The sequence below is a fragment of the Oryctolagus cuniculus genome, chromosome 6 (assembly GCF_964237555.1).
Source record: "Oryctolagus cuniculus chromosome 6, mOryCun1.1, whole genome shotgun sequence".
NCBI lineage: Eukaryota > Metazoa > Chordata > Mammalia > Lagomorpha > Leporidae > Oryctolagus > Oryctolagus cuniculus.
The window spans coordinates 125712251-125737676 of NC_091437.1; the positions used below are offsets into that span (position 1 = coordinate 125712251).

At 40.6% G+C, this 25426-nt stretch overlaps 2 protein-coding genes across 13 annotated transcripts in view; one reads left to right on the forward strand and one right to left on the reverse strand.

Moving 5' to 3' along the window:
* SPAG1 (sperm associated antigen 1) overlaps positions 1–16117 on the forward strand; it is a 132976-nt gene extending 116859 nt beyond the window's left edge. For all 8 annotated transcript variants that reach the window (XM_070075361.1, XM_051843956.2, XM_070075363.1 and 5 more), the window contains one exon: positions 38–16117. In XM_070075361.1, coding sequence (XP_069931462.1) covers positions 38–169 — 132 coding nt within the window. In that variant the 3' untranslated portion in view covers positions 170–16117. The remainder of the gene's footprint in view (positions 1–37) is intronic.
* RNF19A (ring finger protein 19A, RBR E3 ubiquitin protein ligase) overlaps positions 14170–25426 on the reverse strand; it is a 66506-nt gene continuing 55249 nt past the window's right edge. For all 5 annotated transcript variants that reach the window (XM_051843960.2, XM_070075367.1, XM_051843961.2 and 2 more), the window contains 5 exons: positions 24257–24371; positions 22870–23031; positions 18520–18733; positions 16935–17078; positions 14170–16316 (listed from right to left, as the gene is read on the reverse strand). In XM_051843960.2, the coding sequence (XP_051699920.1) occupies positions 15626–16316; positions 16935–17078; positions 18520–18733; positions 22870–23031; positions 24257–24371 (1326 nt within the window). In that variant the 3' untranslated portion in view covers positions 14170–15625. The remainder of the gene's footprint in view (positions 16317–16934; positions 17079–18519; positions 18734–22869; positions 23032–24256; positions 24372–25426) is intronic.

Here is a 25426-nt window from a genome sequence, read left to right on the forward strand (position 1 = left end):
TGCTAATTTAGGCTGATGTAACTTTTCCTTGTTTCAGATGATGCTGACGCTCATTAGCAAGGACCAGAAGGAGCAACTCCAACAGCTCTTCGATGCCCTGGCGGACGCACCGCACGGCCACTTTTCTCTGGAAGACGTGCAGGCCCTGAAAAGCCAGTATGAGCTTTAAACCAAGACTGCTGTTCCAGGCCTGCCGCGCATGTGTGTGTTCAGTAATGCTGGTGGCACGGTGTTGTAACAGCTGCGAGATAAAACCTGGCTTTCTCGACTATAAAACATTTTGCTTTATTTTTATAGACAGAAGATGTATATTCTATGATCTGCTTTTTATTAGTTGTAAATATTTTCTTATGTACCAGAGCCAACATCTTTATATTTAATAAGTACATTTGGAACTTGTTAAAATTTTTAATTTATAGTACACATTTTCTTTTAATAACTCATCTGTTGAAACTGAGCTAAATTGCATTTTCTTTGAGCTAAGGCGTCCTCTAAAGTTTGACAGAATTAAACTTTAAAGTTCTTTTCTTAAATAAGTGTATCACCTTATATCCTGCTAAGGTATACATAAAGTCCCAATTTAGACTTGTGGATTACAGTTAGTTAAAATATACCACTCAGGTCTATAATATGAAATGATTATTAAATAATGTTTTTAATTTAGAGCTGTAAGAGGACCTCATTTTTCTAACATGGAAGCATTGCCTAATAATTAAGAAAATTGCCAAAAATTTATACCACTTTTTATAGATTTTAAAGCTACCTTCCCTTACAAAAGCAATAAAACAGCCAGGATATAAAAACAAACGCAGTCTGCATTTGTACTGGAAACGCCCCTCCTCCATCTGTTTTTGCTCTCATGACTATATTTATTTCTTTACTGTAAATGGGAACGTGAAGTACTCTTCTACTGAAAGCTCCTTTATTAACTGAGTCAGAGTAAAAGGTATTTCTTACACTAAAACTCTCAGGTCTCTGTCATTTATTTTAGTCTATAGTCAGTTCCCCTGTTCTTGAGCAATTTTATTTAGAAGTGAAGATGAAAAGATTAATCTTTTATAATTAAAATGCTACTAAATAGTGAATATGGAAATAATTATAGAATACCGTTAAAATCATTATCCAGAACCTTCCAAAATGAGTTTTTCCCTTAAGCTGTTCTCTCCCCTACTCCCAAGTAAAATTCTGTAATGGGTACATTAGACTACTAACAAAAAACTGCTTCTCCTTTGTAGTGCTATAAGTAAATGAATGGATTCTGTTAGAACTGTATCTTGTGTGTGGAGTTTACTTATAGAAACAAACCACTGTTTTCCTTTATGAAGGTATTTCAAAATTCGTGGAAATGGGATTAAAAGATGTTTGCTTTGGTGCAAAATTTTTTTTGAAATCCACAGTTTCATAAACATTTTTCATGAACTTTTTGTAGACCCCCTCATATGCATGGATTTCAAATTCATTTTACACCAAAATAAATTTATCTTTTACTTGCATTTTCCACTTTTGAAGTGCCCTCGTATGTAGGAAAACAATTTGAGATTGACTTTAGAAACAAAGAGAACTTCCTCTCTTCTTGGCAGCTACGTGCCCAGCTCCAAGCACACTGATACAGTCATGTAATAACTGATTTTTTTTACCTTCACTTTGTCTAACTTACTCCTCAAAAGAGCTGTTATAAACGAGGAAGCAAAGGCCAAAGGCACAGAGAAGGCTACGTAACTTACCAAAGATTACAGATAATACAAGTGTTCCATCCAAAATCCAGACCTGGGCAGTCCGTCTTTTGATGTCATATGCACTACTGTAAAATGGAAACTATTAAAGATCCGAGGGGGATGAGGAGGAAGGTACCTGGCCTTTCTTGCAGTTACAGATAAGGGGAGGCAATGGATTTGTGAACTGCCGAGTCTGGCACACGAGCAGAGGAATTTATAGTGACAGCCCAGAGTCAGAAACGTGTAGGGCAAGGTTTTAAGGGGGAAGCAGTTGCAGCTTGAGAAGGATGTGCCAGGCAGAGAAACCAGGCCGTGCAGAGGCGTCTGGGACATGTGGAAGGTAAGATTGCAGTTTCCTAGGGAACTGCAGGCTGTCTCACTACCGTGGAACATGGGGTTTGCAAGCTAAGCCTGAAGATGATAGCTGTATACACCAGATATATATGGGATGTATGTATTTGGGACATAAAATGGTAGAAAATATCAGTTTTAATGATACACGCAGTTCCCTTTTGAGTCAGGCATTGCCATTCTTAATCAATACCTGGTTTTCTACTCCTGGGCAGAGGAGCAAGACCAATCTTCACAGCTTTGACATTGGTTGGGGCCACATGACCGGTTTTATCAATAGGTTTAGGTCATTTCCGAGCTCATGTAGGCAAGAGCTGCCACAGGCCCTCCCCACGGTCTGTCCCCTCACTACAGTGACTGAGAAGGGGCCCTGTTCCAGAGAGTGCAGCACAGATGACGGTTTGAAGCAGGGCTCTGTCTGCAGTGGACACTTCCATGTGTGAACTTATGCTTTCTTACGTGAAGACACAGATTTTGGATTAACTATATTCAGCGACTCCCCTCTCATAGTCTGCTCCTGTGCCCATCTTCAGCCCTAAAGTCTTTCCTGACTGTTCATCTCCATTCGGCCGTCTTCTCAGAACTCTTTGTTTCTCAGGCTCAGGCTTCATCTACTCCATAGCTCAGTGGAAGGTACCAGCCCCTCCACGCAACGGCCTCAGCCAGAAACATGGGCTTTCCTAGCTCACACAAACTCCACGTCTAGTATTTCACCCAAACTGTTTCGCTGCCTGAACACGGCGTGTACTCACCCAAGACCGACTGCTCTTGGCACAGGGTGTCTTTCCACATTGTTTCACTGTTTACTCGTTTGCTGGGAAATGACTGCTTCAGTTCTGTCTCCCGTATCGCTCAGCAAAATGCCTAGCGCAACAGATTCACTAAGCATTCATGAATAATTTGCTAATTCTGTATTTTTTGTTTTTCAGTGTATTGAGGATTTTCAGTGGATTACTGCTTGTTACATCTAATTGGTTGCTACAGATCATGCACTTGTATGTAGAAAAGCCTCAAAGATAGTAATTCTGTAGTGTGGGTTTATGTATCATCAGAGTTTAACGTAAGCCTTAAGGGACATCAGTTAGTTTCATTACTACAACGAAATACTTGACACAAGCTACTTGTGAAGGAAAAGAGGTCAACTGTGGCTTACAGTTCTGAGGGTTAAAATCCAACACTGGGCAGCGCCTTTGGTGTGGCGTCTGACAATGGCATCCTGCCGGCAGAGGCCCGAGGCAGCACAGAGCATCATGTGGTCTACTCTTATACAGTCATCAGGATTTAATCCTGGGGGCTCCGTCCTAATAATGCAATCCAAATACATGATTGGATTGAGTTTCCACTCTTATTGCCATTAACATAGACTGTGGAGACCAAACCTTTAACACATAGGCCTGGTGAGGAACATTCAGCCAAGCTCTTATCTAGACCACAGCACAAAGTTTCTATATAAAAGAAAACTATATATTAAAAATTTTATTTGAAAGGCAGCATTATACAGAGAGAGAGGATAAGACAGAAAAAGCTTCCACCCACTAGGTCACTCCCCAGATGGCTGCCAATGGCCAGGACTGACCCAGGTAGAAGCCAGGAGCTTTCCTAGCCACATCATCAGGGAGTTGGACAGGAAGTGGGGCAGATAGGACTCGAACCAGCATCCTTATGGGATGCCCACATCGACCTGCTCCAGGCCAAAAAAATACTTTAAAAGGAGTTAAAGTCTCCTGGGGGCTAGCACTGTGATGCAATGGGTTAAGCTGCCAGTTGGAACCCTGGCTGCTCCATTTCTAGGCCAGCTCCCTGCTAATGGACCTAGGAAAGCAGTGAAAGATGGCCCAAGTACTTAGACTCCTGCCATCCACTTGGAAGACCCAGTAAGCTCCTGGCCTTGGCCTGGCCCAGCCCCTGCCATTGCACCCATTTAGGGAGTGAACCAGTGGATGGAAGCCGTCTCCTGTTACCTCTGTAATTCTGCCTTTTAAATAAATGCATAAAAATTTTAAAAGCTCCTTAATTAAAACCATATGTGACAATTATTTGCGAGGTGTAAGACATCTAAGCAAATCACAGTCACCCTGGGCTTAAGTCTGCTTATTTAAAACTATTAGTAAATATCATTGAAGTGGATGCATCATGTTGCTAAGTAACATGAAAATGCTTTCTGAGCTATACACAGACTGTCACTGTTATTTCTGGTTCAGAGAATATGAAAGATGCAGGTGTACAGCATTGGAGTCTACAGCTCCACATCTTTTCAGCCTCTGCGGCCATTACATGATCCCGTGGTCTACCCGCAGTCCCCCTCAGCCTCTTGCCCGCACCAATCAGCTTCCCTTCAACACATCGAATTTCCCTCCTTTTCTCTCCCACAAAGGAGTCTTGACCTCCTTCCAAGGGTAACACCTCCAGCTTTCCAGTCTGCAAGATCTCCTTCCCACTGCTGCCTTCCCGTCAGCCTGTAAACCTACACCGCTCTTCACCCCAAACCCACTTTCAACCGTGAGCTTCCGTTTTCTTTCCTGTCCATTAAAAACAACAACAAAACCACTTTCTTCAGATTTCCCACTTCCCATTTAGTCCTTTTCTGATGCACATTTGGCTTCTGCTCCCACTGCTGCTGCGAATCCCTCTCCACAACCTCAAAGCCAGCTGCTTTTTCTTAATCACAGAGCTGAGTGACTGCAGCCTGCAGGTGTTAGAGGCCGTCCCATCTGAAGCGGACTCTCACTTATGTTGACACCCAGCACAACTGAGAATGCTGTGTGTTCTGAAACTGCCTGCTCCAGTTTTGTCTTTTTGCTGAAAATGGTGGATAAAAGAGGTGACATCTGGAAGGTGAAGGGACAGCTATGTTATTAAATTTAAATTTATATTTCTGAACTGCTCGGACTGAGCCATGATCTAATCCAGGCAAATTCACAGACAACCTCTTTCTTGAGCAAAATCTCAAAATGCAAGGAGCTCTACAAGTTGACAGTGCCAAGTGATGGATGTGTTGAGAATTGGAGGTTTTGCAAGAAAGCCTCAAAGACACGGAACTATACAGTTACCCCTTTCATGTCCACCACTTGGGGCTCTCCCTGCCACCTCCCTTTATCCTCCCAATCTGTGGAGCCTCACCGTTAGAAATGGTGTACTCTCCACCAGAGGCCTCTCAGGAAGTAGCACAGAAGCAGAGATTAATCAAGACTTAAGGCAGAACACAGCATTCGGGATCTCAAATAGATTTTTTTTTATAACTGTTTTGCCAACACATTATGGGTTTCCTTATCTGGGAAAAGGACAAGCAGCAAAGTATGTTCACTTGGAATTTTACTTTCTGTTGGTCTCTAGGTACCACTCAAAAAGACCCCTGCAGACTGATGTGCAAGTCCCAGGATCCTGCCCGAGTTTACTACCAAGGGGTATCTAAGCAGAACTGTCTCCAGAACACAACAAATCCTGTCAAGTTTATAGGTTTTGATGCAGTTTGCCAACAATCCCAAGTAAAAGAGATGGTGGAAGGCTAGCTGATGGTAGAAAACAACAAAAAAGAGGACATTGAGTATGAGACACTCCTAGCTACCGTTCCTTTCTCTGAGAAGCTACTTAAAAGCAGTCTTTGAAATTCCAGTTCTAACTAGCTGTGCGAACTTGCAGTTTTTAGGTTCCGTATCTGCCAAATGGGGACATTGTCCTCCTGTTCAGGGTTGTGTTGATGCCTGGTGATGCTTAAGAAGTGCCTTATCTTTCCTTCCTTGGGTGTAATTGCTTTCTTCCCATAAGGATGATGATCGAATCTATTCTGTTAAAAAAGGAGAAGGGAGCCAGTCTTGTGGCATGGTGGGTAAAGCTGACGCCTGCAATGCCAGTATCCCATGTGAGCACTGGTTCATGTACCCGCTCTCTTGTTCTGATCCAGCTCCCTCCTAATGGCCTGGGGAAAGCAACAGACGATGGCCTAAGTCCTTGGGCCCTGGCATCCATGCCAGAGACTGGAAGAAGCTCTTGGTCCCTGGCTTTGGCCTGGCCCAGCCCTTGCCACTGCAGCCATTTGGAGGAGTGAACCGATGGATGGAAGATCTCTTTCTGTGGCTGTGATTTTCAAATAAATTAATACTTAAAAAATTTTTAAAATAAAATTGTACTTTTCAAATACTGTGGACATTGTTTTATTAGACAGACACACATTAAGATCCTTCTGACAGAAATGATACCTAGAGAAAGAGGCCTCTGGTGCCTCTCCTGGAAATGAGTCCTGTTACAACAGTTAAGAGACGACTCCACAGGTTATGCAGAGTTGGTTTGTAATAGCAAGCATCTCTCTTTTACAACCTGTCACTGTTTAGAAGCTGAGTCCACACACAAACAGCTGAACATTCTGTCTGGCAGAAGCTGGGGGGCGCTTAGTGTTTGTTGAATGGATGAAGCTAGAGGACACTGGCCTAAAAAGTGCTCTTGTTTCAGGCTAGAGATGTTTCTATTACTGAGAAACTCAGAATGGCACTTTAAGTATTTTTCAGTCATTCTTGGAGGCTTTGCATATAGTCACATGACATGTTAGGGACCAGAGGATTGGGAATTTAAAAATAGCTCTAGTGATTCTAGGAAGTTCCAGTTTGTGACTCACTGGCCTACAAGCTGAGTGTGCACGAACATCTGAACTGTGTAAATGGAAATGAACTACTAATGATTCTCCAAATAAAGTCCTGCAGGGGAGATACCTATTTATATAGAATATACTCTGCTTTAATGAGCTTCATTTGGGAGAAAAAAAACCCGGCAATAATACCAAGTACAAGTAGGAAAAAAAGCATCAAATGTTCAAGTTTTACAAGTATTAAAAACTATGTAGAATAAATCAAGAATGTTTTCAAGAAGAGGTAAAATTTGGGGCCAGTGCTGTGGCATAATGGTTGTTAAGCCTCCGCCTGTGGTGCCAGCAACCTAAAGTCCCGGATGCTCTATTTCCTATCCAGCTCCCTGCTAGTGGCCTGGGAGGGCACTGGAGGATGGCCCAAGTGCTTGGGCCCCTGTACCCACATGGAAGAGGCTCCTGGCTTCTGATCGGCCCAGCTCTGGCTGGCTGTGGCCATTTGGGGAGTCAACTAGCAGATAGAAGACTTCTGTAACTCTGCTTCTCAAATCTTTTTTAAAAAAAAAGACGACGAAGTAAAATCTATGTCAGACTCAGATCAATGAGAAGAAGAGCTCGTATGATAGGTAAAACAGTCATTTTTCCCCAATTATTGTTTATAGCCATTGTCTATATTCCCACAGAGTCTTTTTACTTTTTACTTGTTAAACTTATTCAGGGAAGTATTAAGCCTTTTTACTCTAATGTAAATATAAAATGTTATCTCAAAAAAGGGGGGCGGGGAGGAAAGAGGGAGGAAGAGGCAGAGGGAAGAAGGGAATATCATTATGTTCTTAGAACTGTATTGGCTAGCGCCACGGCTTGATAGGCTATTCCTCCACCTTGTGGCACCAGCACACGGGGTTCTAGTCCCGGTCAGGGCACTGGATTCTGTCCCGGTTGCCCCCCTTCCAGGCCAGCTCTCTGCTGTGGCCTGGGAGTGCAGTGGAGGATGGCCCAAGTGCTTGGGCCCTGCACCCGCATGGGAGACCAGGAGGGGCACCTGGCTCCTGGCTTCAGATCAGCGCGGTGTGCCGGCTGTGGCGGCCATTGGAGGGTGAACCAACGGAAGGAAGACCTTTCTGTCTCTCTCTCTCTCACTGTCCACTCTGCCTGTCAAAACAAAACAAAACAAAACAAAACACCTATCTACAAATCCATTCAATCTGTTAAAAATGAATTCAAATTAAAAATTTTAACTAAAGTTATATAAAAGGTATCCAGGTTGGAAAGGAAGAAGGAAAACTATCTTTGCAAACATATTATCTACAAGGGTACTTCAGAAAGTTAATTTTAAAATGGAATTAAAAGGTTTGTGTAAAAAAATTTAAAACCCACATTCTGTTCATAATATGAATGTTCATAAACTCTGAAGACGCTTTATATGCAGCTTTGAAAAAATTTTGCATTAAAATTAACTTACCTTTTAATTCTACTTTCTATGAACTGTTTGAAGTACCATTGTATACAGAAAGTCTTACACAATCTACAAAAACTATTAGAAATAATGTGACAAGATTGTAGGATTCATGATCAATGTACAAAAAATTATATCTGTATGTATCAGTGAACAGTCATAAATTGAGATAAAATTTGAACATTGAAAATTGCAGAGTACTGTTGAGAGAAACTAGAGAATGAGATAAAATGCTATCCTGCATTCATGGATTGGAAGACTCAATACTGTTAAGATGCCAATGTTCCCCAAACTTGGTACATGATTCCTAATCAAAATTCTGGCAGACTGTTTCATAGAAACCTAGGGATGGATTCCAGAATAAAGTCAGTAATCAAATCAGTGGGAAAAGGAAATATTAATTACCAAATAGTACATCATAAATGGCTTTTCATAAGAAAAAAAACTGGACCTCTGTATTATATCAAGTGCTAAAACAAAACTAAGGTGGGGCCAGTGCTGCAGGTTAAAGCCCCGGCCTGCAGTCCCTCCATCCCATATGTGTGCCAGTTCAAGTCTTGGCTGCTCCACTTCCAATCCAGCTCTCTGCTATGGCCTGGGAATGCAGTGGAAGATGGCCCAAGTCCTTGGGCCCCTGCACCCACCTGGGAGACCCTGAAGAAGCTCCTGGCTCCTGGCTTTGGATCTGCTCAGCTCTGGCCATTGCGGCCATTTGGGGAGTGAACCAGCAGATGGAAGACCTCTCTCTCTCTGGCTCTATCTCTGTAACTATTTTTCAAATAAATAAATCTTAAAAAAAAAAAAAAAACTAAGGTAGATTAAAACAAATATAAAAATTAAACAAGAAATCTAAGAGGTTAGAGTACAATTTCAGATCAGGAAAGAACTTAACTATGACTAGAAGGTCTACAATATTACAATTAGACAAACTGACAATACAGGTTTCAAAGTGCCAAAAAATGTTTTAAAATCCCAAAATAAAAAAAAATTATTTAAGAATGACATAGAATGAACACAAAAATAACAAAGAAGCAGGTTTGGAAAAAAAAAACTGTTAATAACTATACAAAGATCTCTTTCAAATGGAGAACTACCACCTCCTTCCTAGGCAAAGGATGTAACAGCCAATTTAGAGAGCAACCAGTTCAAATACTACCCCTTCCCTCAACCAGCCCCCACCCCCACAAACACAAAACATGAAAAGATGTACAAATTTACTAGTCATGAAAATGTAAAATCAGGTAATAGATATTACTTTATATAAAAAATAGCCTTGTGGGGGCTGGCCTGGAGCGCTGGCATCCCATATGGGTGCCGCTTGGAGACCTGGCTGCTCCGCTTCTGATCCAGCTCTCTGCTATGGCCTGGGAAAGCAGTGGAAGATGGCCCAAGCCTTGGGCCCCTGCTCCCGCGTGGGAGTCCCAGAGGAAGCTCCTGGCTCCTGGCTTCAGATCGGCGCAGCTCCAGCCATTGCGGCCAATTGGCGAGTGAACCAGTGAATGGAAGACCTCTCTCTCTGCCTCTCTGTGTAACTCTTTCAAATAAATAAATCAATCTTTAAAAAAATAGCCTTGTGAACATTATAAATCTCTAATACCCACTGGAGGAATTCAGGGACAGGCAGGCTCATGCACCTTTTGCAGACTGTAACCTGTGATGGCCTTTTCTTGCAATCTGGCTACAATTATTAAATGTTCACCCAGCTATTTGATTTCCATGATTTATCTCCTATAATGAAAAATATCCATAAAGTAAGGACTTAGGTATAAGGATGTTTCTGCGGTATTTTGTAGGGAGGAACAAACAAAAAGCAGAAAGTGAATGCTCGTCAATTTGAGAATGTTTCAGTAATATAACCTATCTATACCACAGATAATGCTGCTATTTAAAATAACTAGAGCTACAGCTGACTTTAACTTATTTCCTTAAGATACTGAGAAAAAATCAAGAAAATGCAATCAAGAAAATAAATAATATATATATGCACAGTGACTATATGAACAAGGAGAAAACTCATACACTTGGTTGTTTGCATTTGTTATGGGAGAAGGTAATGTGCTAAGGGGCACAGAAAGAGGGAAACAAAGCAAAAGTGAAAGCAAAGGCGGGGCAGGGTGAATGGGAAAATAAATTATTTTGTGTACATGACTTTCAACAGTAACTACATTTACAATATTGGTTCACTTGTTCCCTCTGAAGCAACCATTTCGTTTTGTATCTGAAAATATCACATTTTCTTTAAACAACAGAAAGCCCACAAAAGCACAGCTGAAGTGCTTTGGTTACATTAACACTGAAAAATTATGTTCCAGTGGTTGTCATATCTTCTAGGATTTTTAAGACAATGTCTTGATGCCAAGAGCCCAGGTTTTTTTTTTTTTTTTTTTTTTTTTTTTTTTTTTTTTTTTTTTTTTTTTTAAGCTTTCTGTCTCCCTAATCGCATTAGTTCGGAGGTAAAGATTTGGAGGTAACCTGGTAGACATGGTGTGGTGTAATATCTAAGTTTTAACTGCTTCATGCAAAACAAAAAGTAGAAACAGATGCTTCAATGGTATGTAGGCAAAAGGCTGGAAAAAAAACAAAGAAAAAAAGTAAAAGCAGGACTATATTGTTAACAGCCAGCCCAAACATTCTAGAATCAGTAAACTCTTACAGATGAAAGGGCTTGCCTAATTACTTACTGCTCAAATTATAGACTCAAATGGGCTGTTTACTAACCCTGATAAACCTGGCTGTCATTCAAGCCCAGGGAGACAGCAATTTCTACCAAGCATTCAAGGAAGACATAATTCCAGTTTTACATACCCTGATAATCAAGTTTATCCCACATTAACACTTGGAAACTACAATTCACCAGATTAAAGCATAAATCACAATTATATGACAGATGCTCACTGCCCTCCAAATTAAGAGTAGCCAACAAAATGCAACATATTTTCCAAGGGAAGAGCTCTTGGGCAAATTAAGAATTAGGGGAATTTACTTCATTTGGTAAAAAGTATTTACATACACAATGATATTCCAAAAAGCTAATGGAAACAGAAGTTTATTTTTGTGTAAAACATTTTGAAATCCATGCATTTTTTCCATAGTATGCATTTTCCATGAACTTGTGGAAGGCTCCTCGTATATATGCAGCAAATATTATAATGGTTGACACACTAAAATGTTTCCCTTGGCGATTAACTAATCAACAATGCTCCCTTTAGTCACTGCTATTCAGCACCTTACACTAGAAGACCTAGCCAGCGCTGATGGCCCAGAATAAGAAATCATTTCACAACGTGAATCCTAGCTCCGCCACTTACGAGCTATGCAACTCTAGGCCAAGTACTTACCATTTCTGTGCCTCAGTAACCTCATCTTGAAAATGTGGATCATGAGCGCACCCCCTCCACAGGTTGTTCTGAAGAGTAAAGTTACTATTTTGAAACAGAGATTAGAACGTGACATTTCAAAGCACTGGTTGTTAAATAAAAATATTCATAAACGATGACTGAGTACAGCTATCCTTTTCAATCTAGAGATATGCTATTAGAAGTAAGATTCCACAGACAGGAAGTTGTTTTTTAGATATATCACTTTAAAATGTCTATTTTGTTCTATCTACCAAAGGCAGAGAGAGAGAGAGAAACAGGTATCTTCCATCCACTGGCTTACTCCCCAAATGTTTGTAACCGCCAAGACTGGACCAGGCTGAAGCCAGGAGCCTGAAACTCCCAAGTCTCCCATGTGTGTGGCAAATTCTGTCAGGGGCTCCCATGTGAGCGGCAGGGGTCCAAGCAGTTGAGCCATCATTTGCTACCTCCCAGAATGCATCAGCAGGAAGATGGGTCAGAAACAGAGATGCCAGGACTCAAAATGGCACTTTGATATGGGCTGTGGGTAACCAACTGCACCACAATGCTGGCCCCAGATATAAATTATTAATACCAAAATCAATAGTATTTTCATACATTAGTACCAAGCAGAGACATTTTAATGACATTTTAAAAAGACACCATCCCAACAGCATAAAAAATAATCAAGTATCGAGATGTGAAAGACCTCAATAGCACTAATTATAGATATAATGTAATCTCAATCAGAATTGGTGGAACAACAAGATGGCTCTGTTCATGGAGATGTGAAGTGCCAAGAACTATCAAGACGTTCTCTAAGTGGCAGACGTGACCTACTAGAGAGCAAACTCAAATTCCAAGGGTGTGGTCTAGACTGTCCACTAAGCCATACAGGAGGTCGGTTTCTGAAATGCACACCGACCAGGCACGTCTGTGTGGTTCCTCCCTCATTTCCTTTGCACCTTTGCTCAGAGGACCCCTAAGCAGACCTTGTCTGTCTGTCCTGCATAAAAGAGTTCTTCCCACTACTCCAGCCACTCTGTTGCCACCGACCATTCATTTTTCATAGCAACCACCATATTATTTTAACCTAGCTGTAGGTTTACTATTTGTGTCTTTCTCCCTACAATGACAAAAGACTTTTGAAACCAGAATGTTTATTTGTTTGGTACTAAACAGTATCTTCAGCATCTATTTTGTAACTCTGCTGAATGAACAAGCTGGTAAAAGTCACGAAGACCGATTAACACACGAGGCATGGTGATTCAGTCTCAACTAAAACTGCAAACTTCCTTTTGCTCTTCACCTATTAAATGATAGTTACATAGAAGATTAACTCTCCTTGAGCACAGAACAGCATTTTGGATATTCAAAATCACCCAATACATAGATTCACTGGCTTTAGCAATGATATCTCACACTTTAATGAAGGAAGGAAGTGAAACAACAAATCCATTAAGAGGAACCATATGAAATACAGCTTTGAGAGTCTTAACGTCTCTCACTGGAAAGGCAAAATGATCTATGGATCAGGAGTTATTTGCTCATGTCATGCAGGAATTAATAGCTCTTAGGGTTTTCAATATACTCTTATCTTTTTGGTGATCTAAGTCTATATTCAACTAAAAGGTTTTACAGTCTAACTCAATTTCCAACAAAAAAAAGAGTGATGGATTCTGTGAATTTAAATCTATCAAAAAGTTAACCAAAATTCGATGTTCTCAGGCTGGGAAGTTGCAAATGTCAGAGAAGCCAGTTAAGCTAGTGGTGTGCATAAATAGCACTAGGATGTACTGTTGTAGTTGTATTATTTTCTCTAACTACCATATGATTTTTTCTGAATACAAAGGGTTTGAAAAAGATTTCAGTGAGTTTAGGTTGGTTTTGAACACCTGGGGTATTTCTTACTCTAGTCTAGCCCAGAACTGAGTTCTGGGGAATTTGGGTTGGTTGTGTATTAAGTCAAGGTTAACAGATCCGGGGTGACAAGCAACTTTTGGAACCAACTGTAAGGTACAACATTTTTTAAGGTGAGACCGAGGACACACTGTTGGGGGAACAATAGGAAGAGGGAGGGGGTGGACCAAAGGCACTGGCCACCCACGTGGCACCACTTCCACTGTATTCCTATCACTTACTTTCCATCTCATCTTTAGCCTTTCACAGAAATGTCAGGGCAGTCAACATTATTTTCATGAGATACAACAGATTTTCAAAAGTTCATGAAAAAATTTTGCACCAAAATAAATGTATCTTTTAATTTTCCCACATACTTTTTGAAGTACCCTTCTTTTAACAATGTTCCAGGAAAACAGAAAAAAAATCTGCTATGCATTTTATAGAGCTACAATAGAAAGCATTTGATTATTTCTAACTTGAACTTACATGGCTTCCATTTTCCTCATCAAATGTTGTCAGGGCAGAATCTCTTAAAAATAGTCTTTCTGATCTTTTTCTAAGATGAGAATTTATAATATGGATCCATTTCACAACGTAATGATTTACTTACTGAAGATAAATTCCATCAATTTACTTTAAAAATGAATTTTTTTTAATGAATACAGCGTCTTGCAAGGCAAACGGTATGAATTACAAGACATGATAGTTTCGTTCGGCAAATGCATCCCTTTGAGCCGAGACCAGAAGGTAAAATCATTTCAATGTCTTGTTATATTTGAGTAATACCATTAAACAAATGAACACACACGTGCACACAATAAACAGCAGCAGTACATTAGTATTTACATTTATTTCTCAGAAGCATTTTACACACTCATTATTGAACAAAATTGGAATGCAAACAAATATACAAATACCATAATAAACTTTATCAAATAAAATAACTGGCACTAGTGTTATAAGCATATTATTGGACCTGGTGAGGAGAAGTGATGAAAGCCTGCAGCCCATGACATTTTTCTTTTTATCAAAAGAAAATGCTCCATAGCACCATAATGGTAATACTTAAGAGAAACAAGTAAGATGGAACATTTTAAACTGCTATAATTGAGGTTAACCTGCTTTATTTAAGAGAATTATACCAGGTAACAGTACAGACAGTATTTTGGCCAACTTCTGCTTATGTCAATTGAACATCTTCCATCAACAGAAGCAAAAGAAAATAAAGCCAACCATATGGACCTTTTGTCCTCGGTACAAGCTCTGCACCATGCTTTGCTTTCATGGCTGGAGAACATATGCATGTATTCAAAACTGAGGTTATGTGGCATTATTCACTAAAGCCTGAGCGTGTCTTTGGTAGGCTAATACTTCTTCATTTTTATTAATCACATTTGTGTTCATCTATTTCCTGTGTTTTTCTATATAATCCAAGTGATAGGACATTATGGAAAACAATACGGCAAAATCCTCAAACAACTAGGTTCTTAAAACCCAGTGTATATCCCAAAGACATCAAGAATTGATAACAAGTGACTTCTCTGTAATACTTATATAGTCTATGGGATTTTATTTTGCAGTTTTATATATCTTATTTGTTGCTGTCAGTATACTTAATTACCTACCTTTACATTTTTCTTCTAAGATGGCATCAACAAGATACAAGATATATAGAGTACCAGCTATTTCTATTTTGAAGTTGTGCAAAGACTGCCACAATCTTGCTCAAAGTATCTAAGTATCCAAATGGTAGCCAATGGGCTGCATTAAGCTTTATATATCCACATAGCATATGAAGGGAAAAAACAAAGTTTATGCCCAGTTAGGAACAGGAATATTACAAAGAGTATCATACATGAGAAGAACCTGCCAAGTTCTTTCACACAGTATCCTTTAGTGGTTTCAATAGAATATCACTAACCACTTACCCCAATCCTCAACTTTTCTTCATAAGAATGCTGTAGAACTCCATTAGTATTTTATATTGATTATAAATAAAGCCAAACTTCTTCTATCTAAAGACACAAAAATGTGTTTTAAGCAATGTTTTGTGTTATACACACAGAACATGCTTTGCTCTTACAGATTTATTATCTTTACAATAATGCACTTTTAAAGCCTTCATTTCATTGTTTGGTAATTATGATCCACACGAAACACAATACTTATTGAACACAGAAAATATATCTGCATTAGGATTGTGAAACCTGACTTCTGTAGTCATGTGTAGTTCAACCAGCTCCAGACAAGGTTGTTCAGTGGTAATTATTTTGCAGCATTTATGGGCCTAAATTTCAGTCTGAATTGCAACTTTTAATTCCATTGTCGGAAGTGAGTGGTTGTTGTTTGTCTCTTTTAGTGCATCGCCAAAATATAAATCAACATTGGGTCTTATTGCACTGTTACCATGTTCTTCAGCAATATGATTCAACGGTGGAACTTCTGAACATGAAGCAGTGTTGGTAAGCACAGAAATGCTACACTGATGCGGGCAATTCTCCAGACGGTCATTTTCCACCTCAGGAAGAATGTTAACAGTAGCAAAGCGGGCATGGTAATCACTGGAACCATGACTACATGAAGTTTTCATGCTTTCAAGGTCAGAACAACTAAATTCAGAAAAGTGACTAGAGTGGGAATCGGCTACAGATGGCATACTGTCACTGAGGGACGGAGCCTCAAATTCGCTGGAGTTCGTGCTTTGTTGTTCTAACAACTGCGCATCCATGTCCTCTCGGGTTTCATTTATCTTCATGTTACCCTTTTTCCTCGCTTTACCACTTTTTGATTTTTTTCCTGCTGTCGCTTCTTTGGGCCACTTGGTGGCACTGGATCTACCTTCAGGCAAGCCACCAGCTGAGCCAGCAGCATGACTCCGGGCGGCACTGCCATCATCCACACTGCTGCTTCCGCTGTTGTGCCTGAATTTAGACGGCTTTGATTCAATATCCACTTGCACTTCCACACTGTTGCCTTCTCTGCAACATAAGAGCAACAAAGATAAGCCTCACTTCTGACTTCCTTTTCATTTTTATTCAGATGACAGAAAAGGAGGAGGGGTTTCTGTGTGAAAAATGTTAAGCTCATATAAAATCAGTCAGAACATATAATGAAGGACATGTTCTAGTAAAAAAACAACTTACGACTGTTTTCATAATGCTTCAGAGTTCTTTGGTAACATGCATTTACTGCTTATGCTATTCTTGGAACTATGTGCTTTTCTTCCCCTAAGAACAGCTTTATTGTGATATAATTTATATACCATGAAATCATCCTGTTTAAAGTGTATAACTCTGGTTTTTAGTATATTCAGTTTATGTAACCATCACCACTACCTAACTTCAGAACATTTTCATCAATCCAAAAGAGAAACCCTGTACCCATTAGCAGTCAGTTCCCATTCTTCCCTCCCTTCAGCTCCTGGCAACCATGAATCTACTTTCTGTTTGCTTATTTTAGATATCACCATTTTCTTTTCCCAGGGAACTTAATAATTGGTAACCATTATTCACTGATTAATTTAGTTGAATAATAGGAATAATTCCTTTAAAATTAATTTTAAAATATTTCTGATTTTATAACATTTTTTTCCTTACTTGTCCAATGGGATGTAGGAATTCAGAATGGATCCTGCCATTGCTTTGGTACTGGCATTATCACTGACTGTTCCCAAGCTGACTGTGCCAGATTCTCCACTTAGACTGTATCGTTCTTTCTGTACATCCGCTTGTACTTCCAACCTTCAAGAGGGGGATAGCAGATAAAAACCAAAGTTTATATAACACCAGCACTGCTGTAACAGTTACCTTTAAGTAATTCAGCTAAGAAACCCAGTAATGAGAAGTTATATTTAATACAACTTTTTTTTAATTGCAGCACACTAAACAGTGCCAATCATCCAAACAGAATGGGAAAAATTACCTGTCTGCCAAGTAAGGTACGAAGGGAATAACAAAAAAGACACAAGATTTCAAGTTAAATACTCTGTATTATTCTCATTCAGGACGTGGCAACTTTGTCATGTTTCAGGAAAAAGCATGAAAGTCAGAATATGTCATCAATCATTAAGCATGACAAATCAGTGAGTAAAAAAAAAAATCCTGGACATTTATATTAAAAATGATTCGATAAATAAAATGACTTTTAAAGTAAGAGATAACATGCATCACTGTAACTTAAAGAGTTTCAGTTTCAGTGCAGACTACTCAAAAATAAGATAAACATGATGAATTTTCTTTTAATTCATCATTCTCCCTTTTTTAAAAAAATAATTAAGGCTAATAAATAAAACAGCTGAGTCAAAGGAGAAATAAGAAAAGATGAAAAAAAAAAACACATTAATTTCTCCTGCTTATCCATGTGGCTGCTGGTAAAGACTTGATGAGAATGAAGCGCTTGTTAACACATAAAAGGATGCAGGCAGAGCACCCTGGTCTTGGTTCAGGTATTCCTGGATGTCCTAACTCTGTGTTCCCCAGGCCATGGCCAAAGTCTCATCTAACATCCAACTGTTGTTATCCCATAGGTAAGGGCTAGGCTGAAGCACTGCCTTTACTTCAGGGTCCCCTGAAGCGGCTCCAGCATTGTTTAGAATATAAAATCTGACAAGTGCACTGAAAATATTGCTAGAATGTTAATTCCTTAGAATTAGTCTTTACACAGTAAACTTCTCACTGTATACCACTAATGTTCGGTTTTTAAACATTATTTTCGGGGCCGGTGCTATGGCTGAGCAGGTAGAGCCATCACCTGCAGTGCTGGCATCCCATATGGGTGCCAGTTCAAGTCCTGGCTGCTCCTCTTCCAATCCAGCTCTCTGCTATGGCCTGGGAAATCAGTGAACGATGGTGCAAATGCTTGGGCCTCTGTGCCCACGTGGGAGACTCAGAAGAAGCTCCCGGCTCCAGACTGTCCCAGCTCTGGCCATTGTGGCCATTTGGGGAGTGAACCAATGGTTGGAAGACCTCTCTTTCTCTCTACTTCTGCCTCTTTGTAACCCGGCCTTTCAAATAAATAAATAAAACTTTAAAAAACAAACAAACTCCCATATTATTTTCAACACTGACATATTAAGGTTCAACATATAAAATCATGCTTTGTGTTCAAAATTCTCCTCACCAATTAGTGATTTATAGGTGACAGAGGCAGAAAGAAACCCAACTAAAACACCGTATTTCTTACCTGTTAAAACAGTTTACCATGGCACTTCCTGACAGACTCCCCGTTATACTCGCTCCTGCTAGCGCCATGGTGCTGGCTGTTTCACTCAGGTTGTCTCGAATGGCTCCTATTCGATCCATGTGGCTTCCACTTGCGCTCAAACTGCCAGTCAGGCCTCCGACACTTCCCTCCCCTATGCTGGGGTTGTGTCTTGCCTCTGCTACTGATGTTGTGTCTAAATGCAAATATTTCAAAGAAATTAAACAGGTATGGTCATTAATATCTTCCTTTTTAAATCCCTCCATGTCTGCAGGAGGAACATTTACTAAAGTATAAAACATCCACAGGAATAGAAACAGACGTCTGGAGGGCATACCCTAGAGTGAAGGGAAGTGCCTCAGAGAGTACGGCTAGAGCAGGGACTGACCCTCAATTTTAAAAGGTCATTTAAAACAAATCACTAGGGTTTTGGAATACTGTTGAAAAATTTAGCTGACTTAAAAGGACAACTATGTGACTGTTTTCAAGAAGGATGCCATTTAAAGAGCTTATTACTCTCTAGGCTAGTCAGAACAGGCCAAAGGTTGATTTCTCTATGTATTCCATTTCTAATTATCTACAAATTATAAAATTTTATAAAAGTATATTCTGATCAGTATTTTATTTTTTTTTTTAATTTTTTGACAGGCAGAGTGGACAGTGAGAGAGAGACACAGAGATAAAGGTCTTCCTTTGCCGTTGGTTCACCCTCCAATGGCCGCCGCGGCCGGCGCACCGCGCTGATCCGATGGCAGGAGCCAGGTGCTTCTCCTGGTCTCCCATGGGGTGCAGGGCCCAAGCACTTGGGCCATCCTCCACTGCACTCCCTGGCCACAGCAGAGAGCTGGCCTGGAAGAGGGGCAACCGGGACAGAATCTGGCGCCCTGACCGGGACTAGAACCCGGTGTGCCGGTGCTGCAAGGCGGAGGATTAGCCTAGTGAGCCGCGGCGCCAGCCCTGATCAGTATTTTTTACATGCTTTGTACTTAAAGTGTTCTTTTATTCATGCTAATATTTGAGTTCCTATTATATATCTCATGTTGCTAAATGCTATGAGGAAAAATTAAAGCAGAGTATAAGGGAGTACGGGTAAGACGACACACACATATGGACATGCCTGTGTGCCACTTATGTAATATGATCTAGGATGGACTCTGATAAGGTAACACTTCTAGAGAGCAAAGGAAGCAAAGGAGTAAGCCAGGAAATTATCTGAGTAAAGAGTTTTTCAGGCACATTTAAAAACCTAGAAGTAGTAGCATGCTTGGCATCCTCAAAAACCAAGGAGTAGAATAAAATAGGAGGGTGACAAGAGATTAAGCTCAGAGATAGGCCAGACGTGCAGGGCCTGTTGGGACATAAGGGCTTTAGATTTTCTCCCCCAACAGTTAAAAGCCCTGCAAGGGTCTGAGCACCAGAGAAACATCATTTGACTTATGTTTTAGAGGTCTGACTATGGTGCACTGTGGCACAGTGAATGGATACAAAGAAGTTATTCCCATGGAAAAAGACAGTGGCTTGGACCAATGAAGAAGCAGTGGAGAGGGTAAGAAGTGCTTAGATTATGGCTACATAATGAAGGAACCAGCAGAATTTGCTGATAGATCAAATGTAGGATATGAAAGGCAAACAGAGGAGTCATTTTAAGTGCATATTTTTTGCTCAAACAACAGTAGAGAAGCCGTTTAGGAAGTAACAATGACTTAAAAGGACAGTTCTGGAGACAAGAGTTTGATATAGACAAGCTAAGTCTGACATTCTGTTTAGACACTGAAATGTAGGCTAGAGAATTATAGAAGTTGAAAGGTTAGGGGAAGAGTTCCAATTAGATTAACTTTACAAAGAGAAATGTCAATTATTACGAGGGTATCTTTTTTTTTTTTTTTTTTTTTTTGACAGGCAGAGTGGACAGTGAGAGAGAGAGAGAGAGAGAGAAAGGTCTTCCTTTGCTGTTGGTTCACCCTCCAATGGCCGCCGCGGCCGGCACACCGCGCTGATCTGGAGCCAGGAGCCAGGTGCTTCTCCTGGTCTCCCATGGGGTGCAGGGCCCAAGCACTTGGGCCATCCTCCACTGCACTCCCAGGCCACAGCAGAGAGCTGGCCTGGAAGCGGGGCAACCAGGACAGAATCTGGCGCCCCAACCGGGACTAGAACCTGGTGTGCAGGCGCCGCAGGCGGAGGATTAGCCTAGTGAGCCGCGGCGCCAGCTACGAGGGTATCTTAAAAAGTTTGTGGAATATGCAGATGAAAGATGTTTTTGTACAAAAAAAAGTCTGAAATCCATATTTTTTTTTAAATTAAAGACTTATTTATTTATTTGAAAGTCAGAATTACAGACAGAGAAGGAGAGATAGAGAAATCTTCCATCCACTGGTTCACTCCCCAAATGGCCACAATGGCCACAGTGGGGCAAGGCCAAATGAGGAGTTCATCTGGGTTTCCCACATAGGTTCAGGGACCCAAGGACTTGGGCCATCTTCTGCTGCTTTCTTAGGCACATTAGCAGGCAGCTGGATCAGAAATGGAGCAGCTGGGACTCGAACCAGTACCCATATGGGATGCGAGTGCTGCAGACAGTATCTTATCAATTGCACCACAGTGTCAACCCCTCGCCCACAGGTTAATACATACTTCTAAGAACTTTTTGAAGGCCTCTCATATCTGACAGGCGAGATTACCTAAACCGTGAGTGTAGGTAAGAGTCCTGAGACACAACAGAGCCCTGGGATTCTTAAACATTTAGAAATTGAGAGAAGAAAATGAACCAGCAAAGATAACTCAGGAGTGGCCAATAGATATAAGTCGTGCTTTCCCAGAAAACAAGTGAAGAAGTGTTTCAAGAGAGAGAGCGAGCACCATCTACTACGTCAGGTATACTATTATAATATAGTTGAATGAGAAGCAGTCCACACAGCAGACTCATAGAATGACAATTGCTTTAAACAGCACTCTAACCTCAGAATCAGCCCTTAAGGCATTCTGGTCTGGCTAAAGAGCCCATAAGATCACTTCAGACATGGAAAGCCAAGACACCGTGGCAAAAAATTGTCCTACATGAAGGATCTCTGAGACCCCAGTGGAAAGATGTGGCCATCAAAGAAGGATGTACTTTTCTCTGAAGGGAGGAAAGAACCTCTACTTTGCTTATGGACTTGTCTAAACACTGACAGAGATTGTGGACTCAAAAGGTTTTCACAGCCTTGGCAGCTTATGTCAAGAGCCTTGGGTGATCACTGATGTCATACATGAGTGTTAATTGTTAAATCAACAACAGGAGTCATTGTGCACTAACTTCCCATGTAGGACCTCTGTCCTCAATGAGCTATATTATGAGAATAAACTGTAAAATTTGTTCCCAAACAGTTTCTCTCTGTGTTTGTGTGTGTGCAAGTTGTTGAAATCTTAACTTAGTATAGAGTTGGTCTTCTTTGTATAAAGTTAACTGAAAATGAATCTTAATGGAAAATGGGACTGGGAATGAGGAGGAGGATGTGGTAGAATGGAAGCAGGGGTGGGATGGCAGGTATGGTGGGAAGAATCACTATATTCCTAAAGTTGTACTTAAGATATTTATACTCATTAAATAAAAGGTTTCACTGGGAGAAGAAAAAAAGAAAACACACACAAAGTGGGAAAAGAAAATAATACACTTGAGAACTAAGAACTGACCACTGCATTTAAGAACATGGAGGCCACTGGTGACTGCTTTAGTGGAATGACAGAGATGAAATTCTGGAGTGGTAAGACAAAAATCTGATTGAAGTGAGTTGAAGAAAGAATAGGAGGTAAGAAAGTGAGCATTATTTTATACAACTGCCAGATTATTTCCTTACAAAAACATATTTCTTTTAAGAAGAATTGCTAGAATATAGAATGTACACATTTTTATAAAAGATCTGTTAGCTTATACTCCCACTGGAAGTCTTTTAGAGATTATTTTGCCAATTATTATTCTAACTCACATTTCTCTGCACTAAGTTGAGCTGAAGAACTTTGTAACTTATTAGCCAACTGGTTATCTTCTTCTATGAACTATATTTCTCTTCACATCCTTTTCTTACTGATTTGTAGTATTTTAAGCAAACTCACAGATGAAAAGTTTAGGATTTCTAAGATATTATTTTCCCTTTAGAGGTTAGGTACCCAGAATTTTCCCCATCTCTTTCATCCAAATACTCTTCCACGCCAATGCATTTCACTGATATGCTTCTGGGTGAACATGATTACACTAATAAAAGGAGGGCAATGCAAATTCTGACTTGTATGTTATCTACAGCTTCCTCCCACTTGAGCTATCAATACATACATTTTTCCTTTGCTTAAAGGACTTACCTACAGCTGTGTTCGTTCCACCAACATTTATATCATTTTCGTCATCAAATTCAATCCTGACACCTTTTCCATTTCCTGCTGAGACTCCACAACCTCCACTTCGACAGAGAGAAATTGGAACAACACCATAGACATAAGCTAACATAATAGGAACACCAATACCTAAAAGAAAAATTAAATTACTTATTTTAAACCAAAAATTAAATCACAGAAACACTTTTATAATTTTTTTAAATTTAGTTTAAATTTTTAATTTAGTTTTTTTTTTTTTTTTTACAGAGTGGACAGTGAGAGAGAGAGACAGAGAGAAAGGTCTTCCTTTGCCGTTGGTTCACCCTCCAATGGCCGCCACGGCCGGCGCGCTGCGGCCGGCGCACCGCGCTGATCCGATGGCAGGAGCCAGGAGCCAGGTGCTTCTCCTGGTCTCCCATGGGGTGCAGGGCCCAAGCACCTGGGCCATCCTCCACTGCACTCCCGGGCCACAGCAGAGGGCTGGCCTGGAAGAGGGGCAACTGGGACAGAATCCGGCGCCCCGACCGGGACTAGAACCCGGTGTGCCGGCGCCGCTAGGCGGAGGATTAGCCTATTGAGCCGCGGCGCCGGCCTTAATTTAGTTTTTAAAATTTATTTACTTAATTAATTTATTTGAAAGGCAGAGTTACAGAGAAGCAGAGGCAGAGAGAAAGAAAAAGAGAGAGAGAGAGAGAGAAGTCTTCCATCTGTTGGTTTACTCCCCTAATGGCCTCAATGGCAAGAGCTGGGCCAATCTGAAGCCAGGAGCCTGGAGCTTCCTCGGGATCTCCCACATGGATGCAAGGGCCCATGGACTTGGGCCATCCTCTGCTGCTTTCCCAAGCATACTGGCAGGGAGCTGGATGGGAAGTGCAGTATCCAGGACTTGAACTGGCATCCATTTGGGATGCTGGCACTGCAGGTACAGCTTAACCTGCTATGCCACAACAGCAGCCCCCAAAACATGACATATTAAAAGTGGGAGGGTTCTGAATATTTGGCTGGCACATTTGCCAAAACTGGATTTACCCACAGCTGATAAGTGACACAAATAAATTAAAGGCCCTCAACCCTTCAGGTGGCATGCATGGGAAGGGTAGAGAAGAGAAGAGCCAAAATTTTTTTCAAGTGCCAGGCCTCTGAACTGTATTTTCTGGGAGGGAAAGGGGAGAGGAGGATTATCAACCACAAACAATTTACCAACTACCCTTAAAACTACGCTCTTGAGACATAAAATCAAAGCAGTTGCTGAATGATAGATTTTCTGTAGGGTTACCTTAAATAATTAAAAAACCAACACTCCTATCTGAACAACAGTGAAACATTTTTCAAAAATCATCCCACAAAACTTCAGTATTATTAACAATGTCCTCACCTACAGTTACTGCAGCTACTACTGGAGACACAATCACAGACAACGTTACTCCACCTGCTATGGCCAAATTCCGTTTGTGCTTTGAAATATCCTTGCCTTCATATCGATTGTGAATCTTGAATTAAACATCAAAATGGAAGAAAATGATTAAAAAGAAAATACTTCACATATTTCATTTAGCTAATAAGCATTTGATTTCTTACACAATTTCATAACTCTGTGTCCTAAATTCAAGGTAAATTTATTATTTGTTCTTATTATCTCAAATAATTGTTCCTTAATAATAACTTGCATACATAAGACAATGATTTAATAGATTTTACTTTTAAAACACTCCAGTGAAATAGTTTTTATAATTTTATTCAATAGTAGTATAATCATAATCATTTATTCAGCAATGAAGAAATTAAGATTATTCTCAAGATAGTCATGAGTTGGGTGTTTTACTATAGGATGCTTTAAAAAAACAAAGATTTATTTATTTATTCGAGTGGCAGAGGTACAGAGAGAGGAAGGAAGATATGTAGAGAGAGGTCTTCCATCCACTGTTTCACTCCCCAAATGGCTACAACAGATGCAGCTGGGCTGATCTGAAGCCAGGAGCTTCCAGGTCTCCAACATGGGTGAAGGGGCCCAAGCACTTGGGCCATCTTCCACTGCTTTCCCAAGCCATAAGCAGAAAGATGGATTGGAAGAAGAGCAGCTGGGATACAAACCGGCGCCCATATGGGATGTTGGTGCCACAGGCAGAGGCCTAGCCACAGCACTGGCCCCCTGGCCCCTAGGATGCTTTTTTTTTTTTTTTTAAATGATTTTATTTACTTGAAAGAAAAGTTAGAGAGAGGGAGAGACACAGAGAGAGAGGTCTTCCCTCTGCTTGTTCACTCCCCAGATGGCCACAATGGCCCAAGCTGGGCCAGGCTGAAGCCACGAGCCTCTCTTCTGGGACTGCCATGTTGGTGTGGGGGCCCAAGTACTTAGGCTGTCCTTTGCTGCTTTCCCAGGTGTGTTAGCAGGGAGCTAGATCAGAAATGGAATAGCTGGGACTCGAACTAGCACTCATATGGGATGCTGGTGTTGCAGGTGGTTGATTTAACCACAATGCCGGCCCCAATAATAGGCTATTTCTAAGAATGTTCTCATTCCACAAGTTTATATCTCAGTAATAGC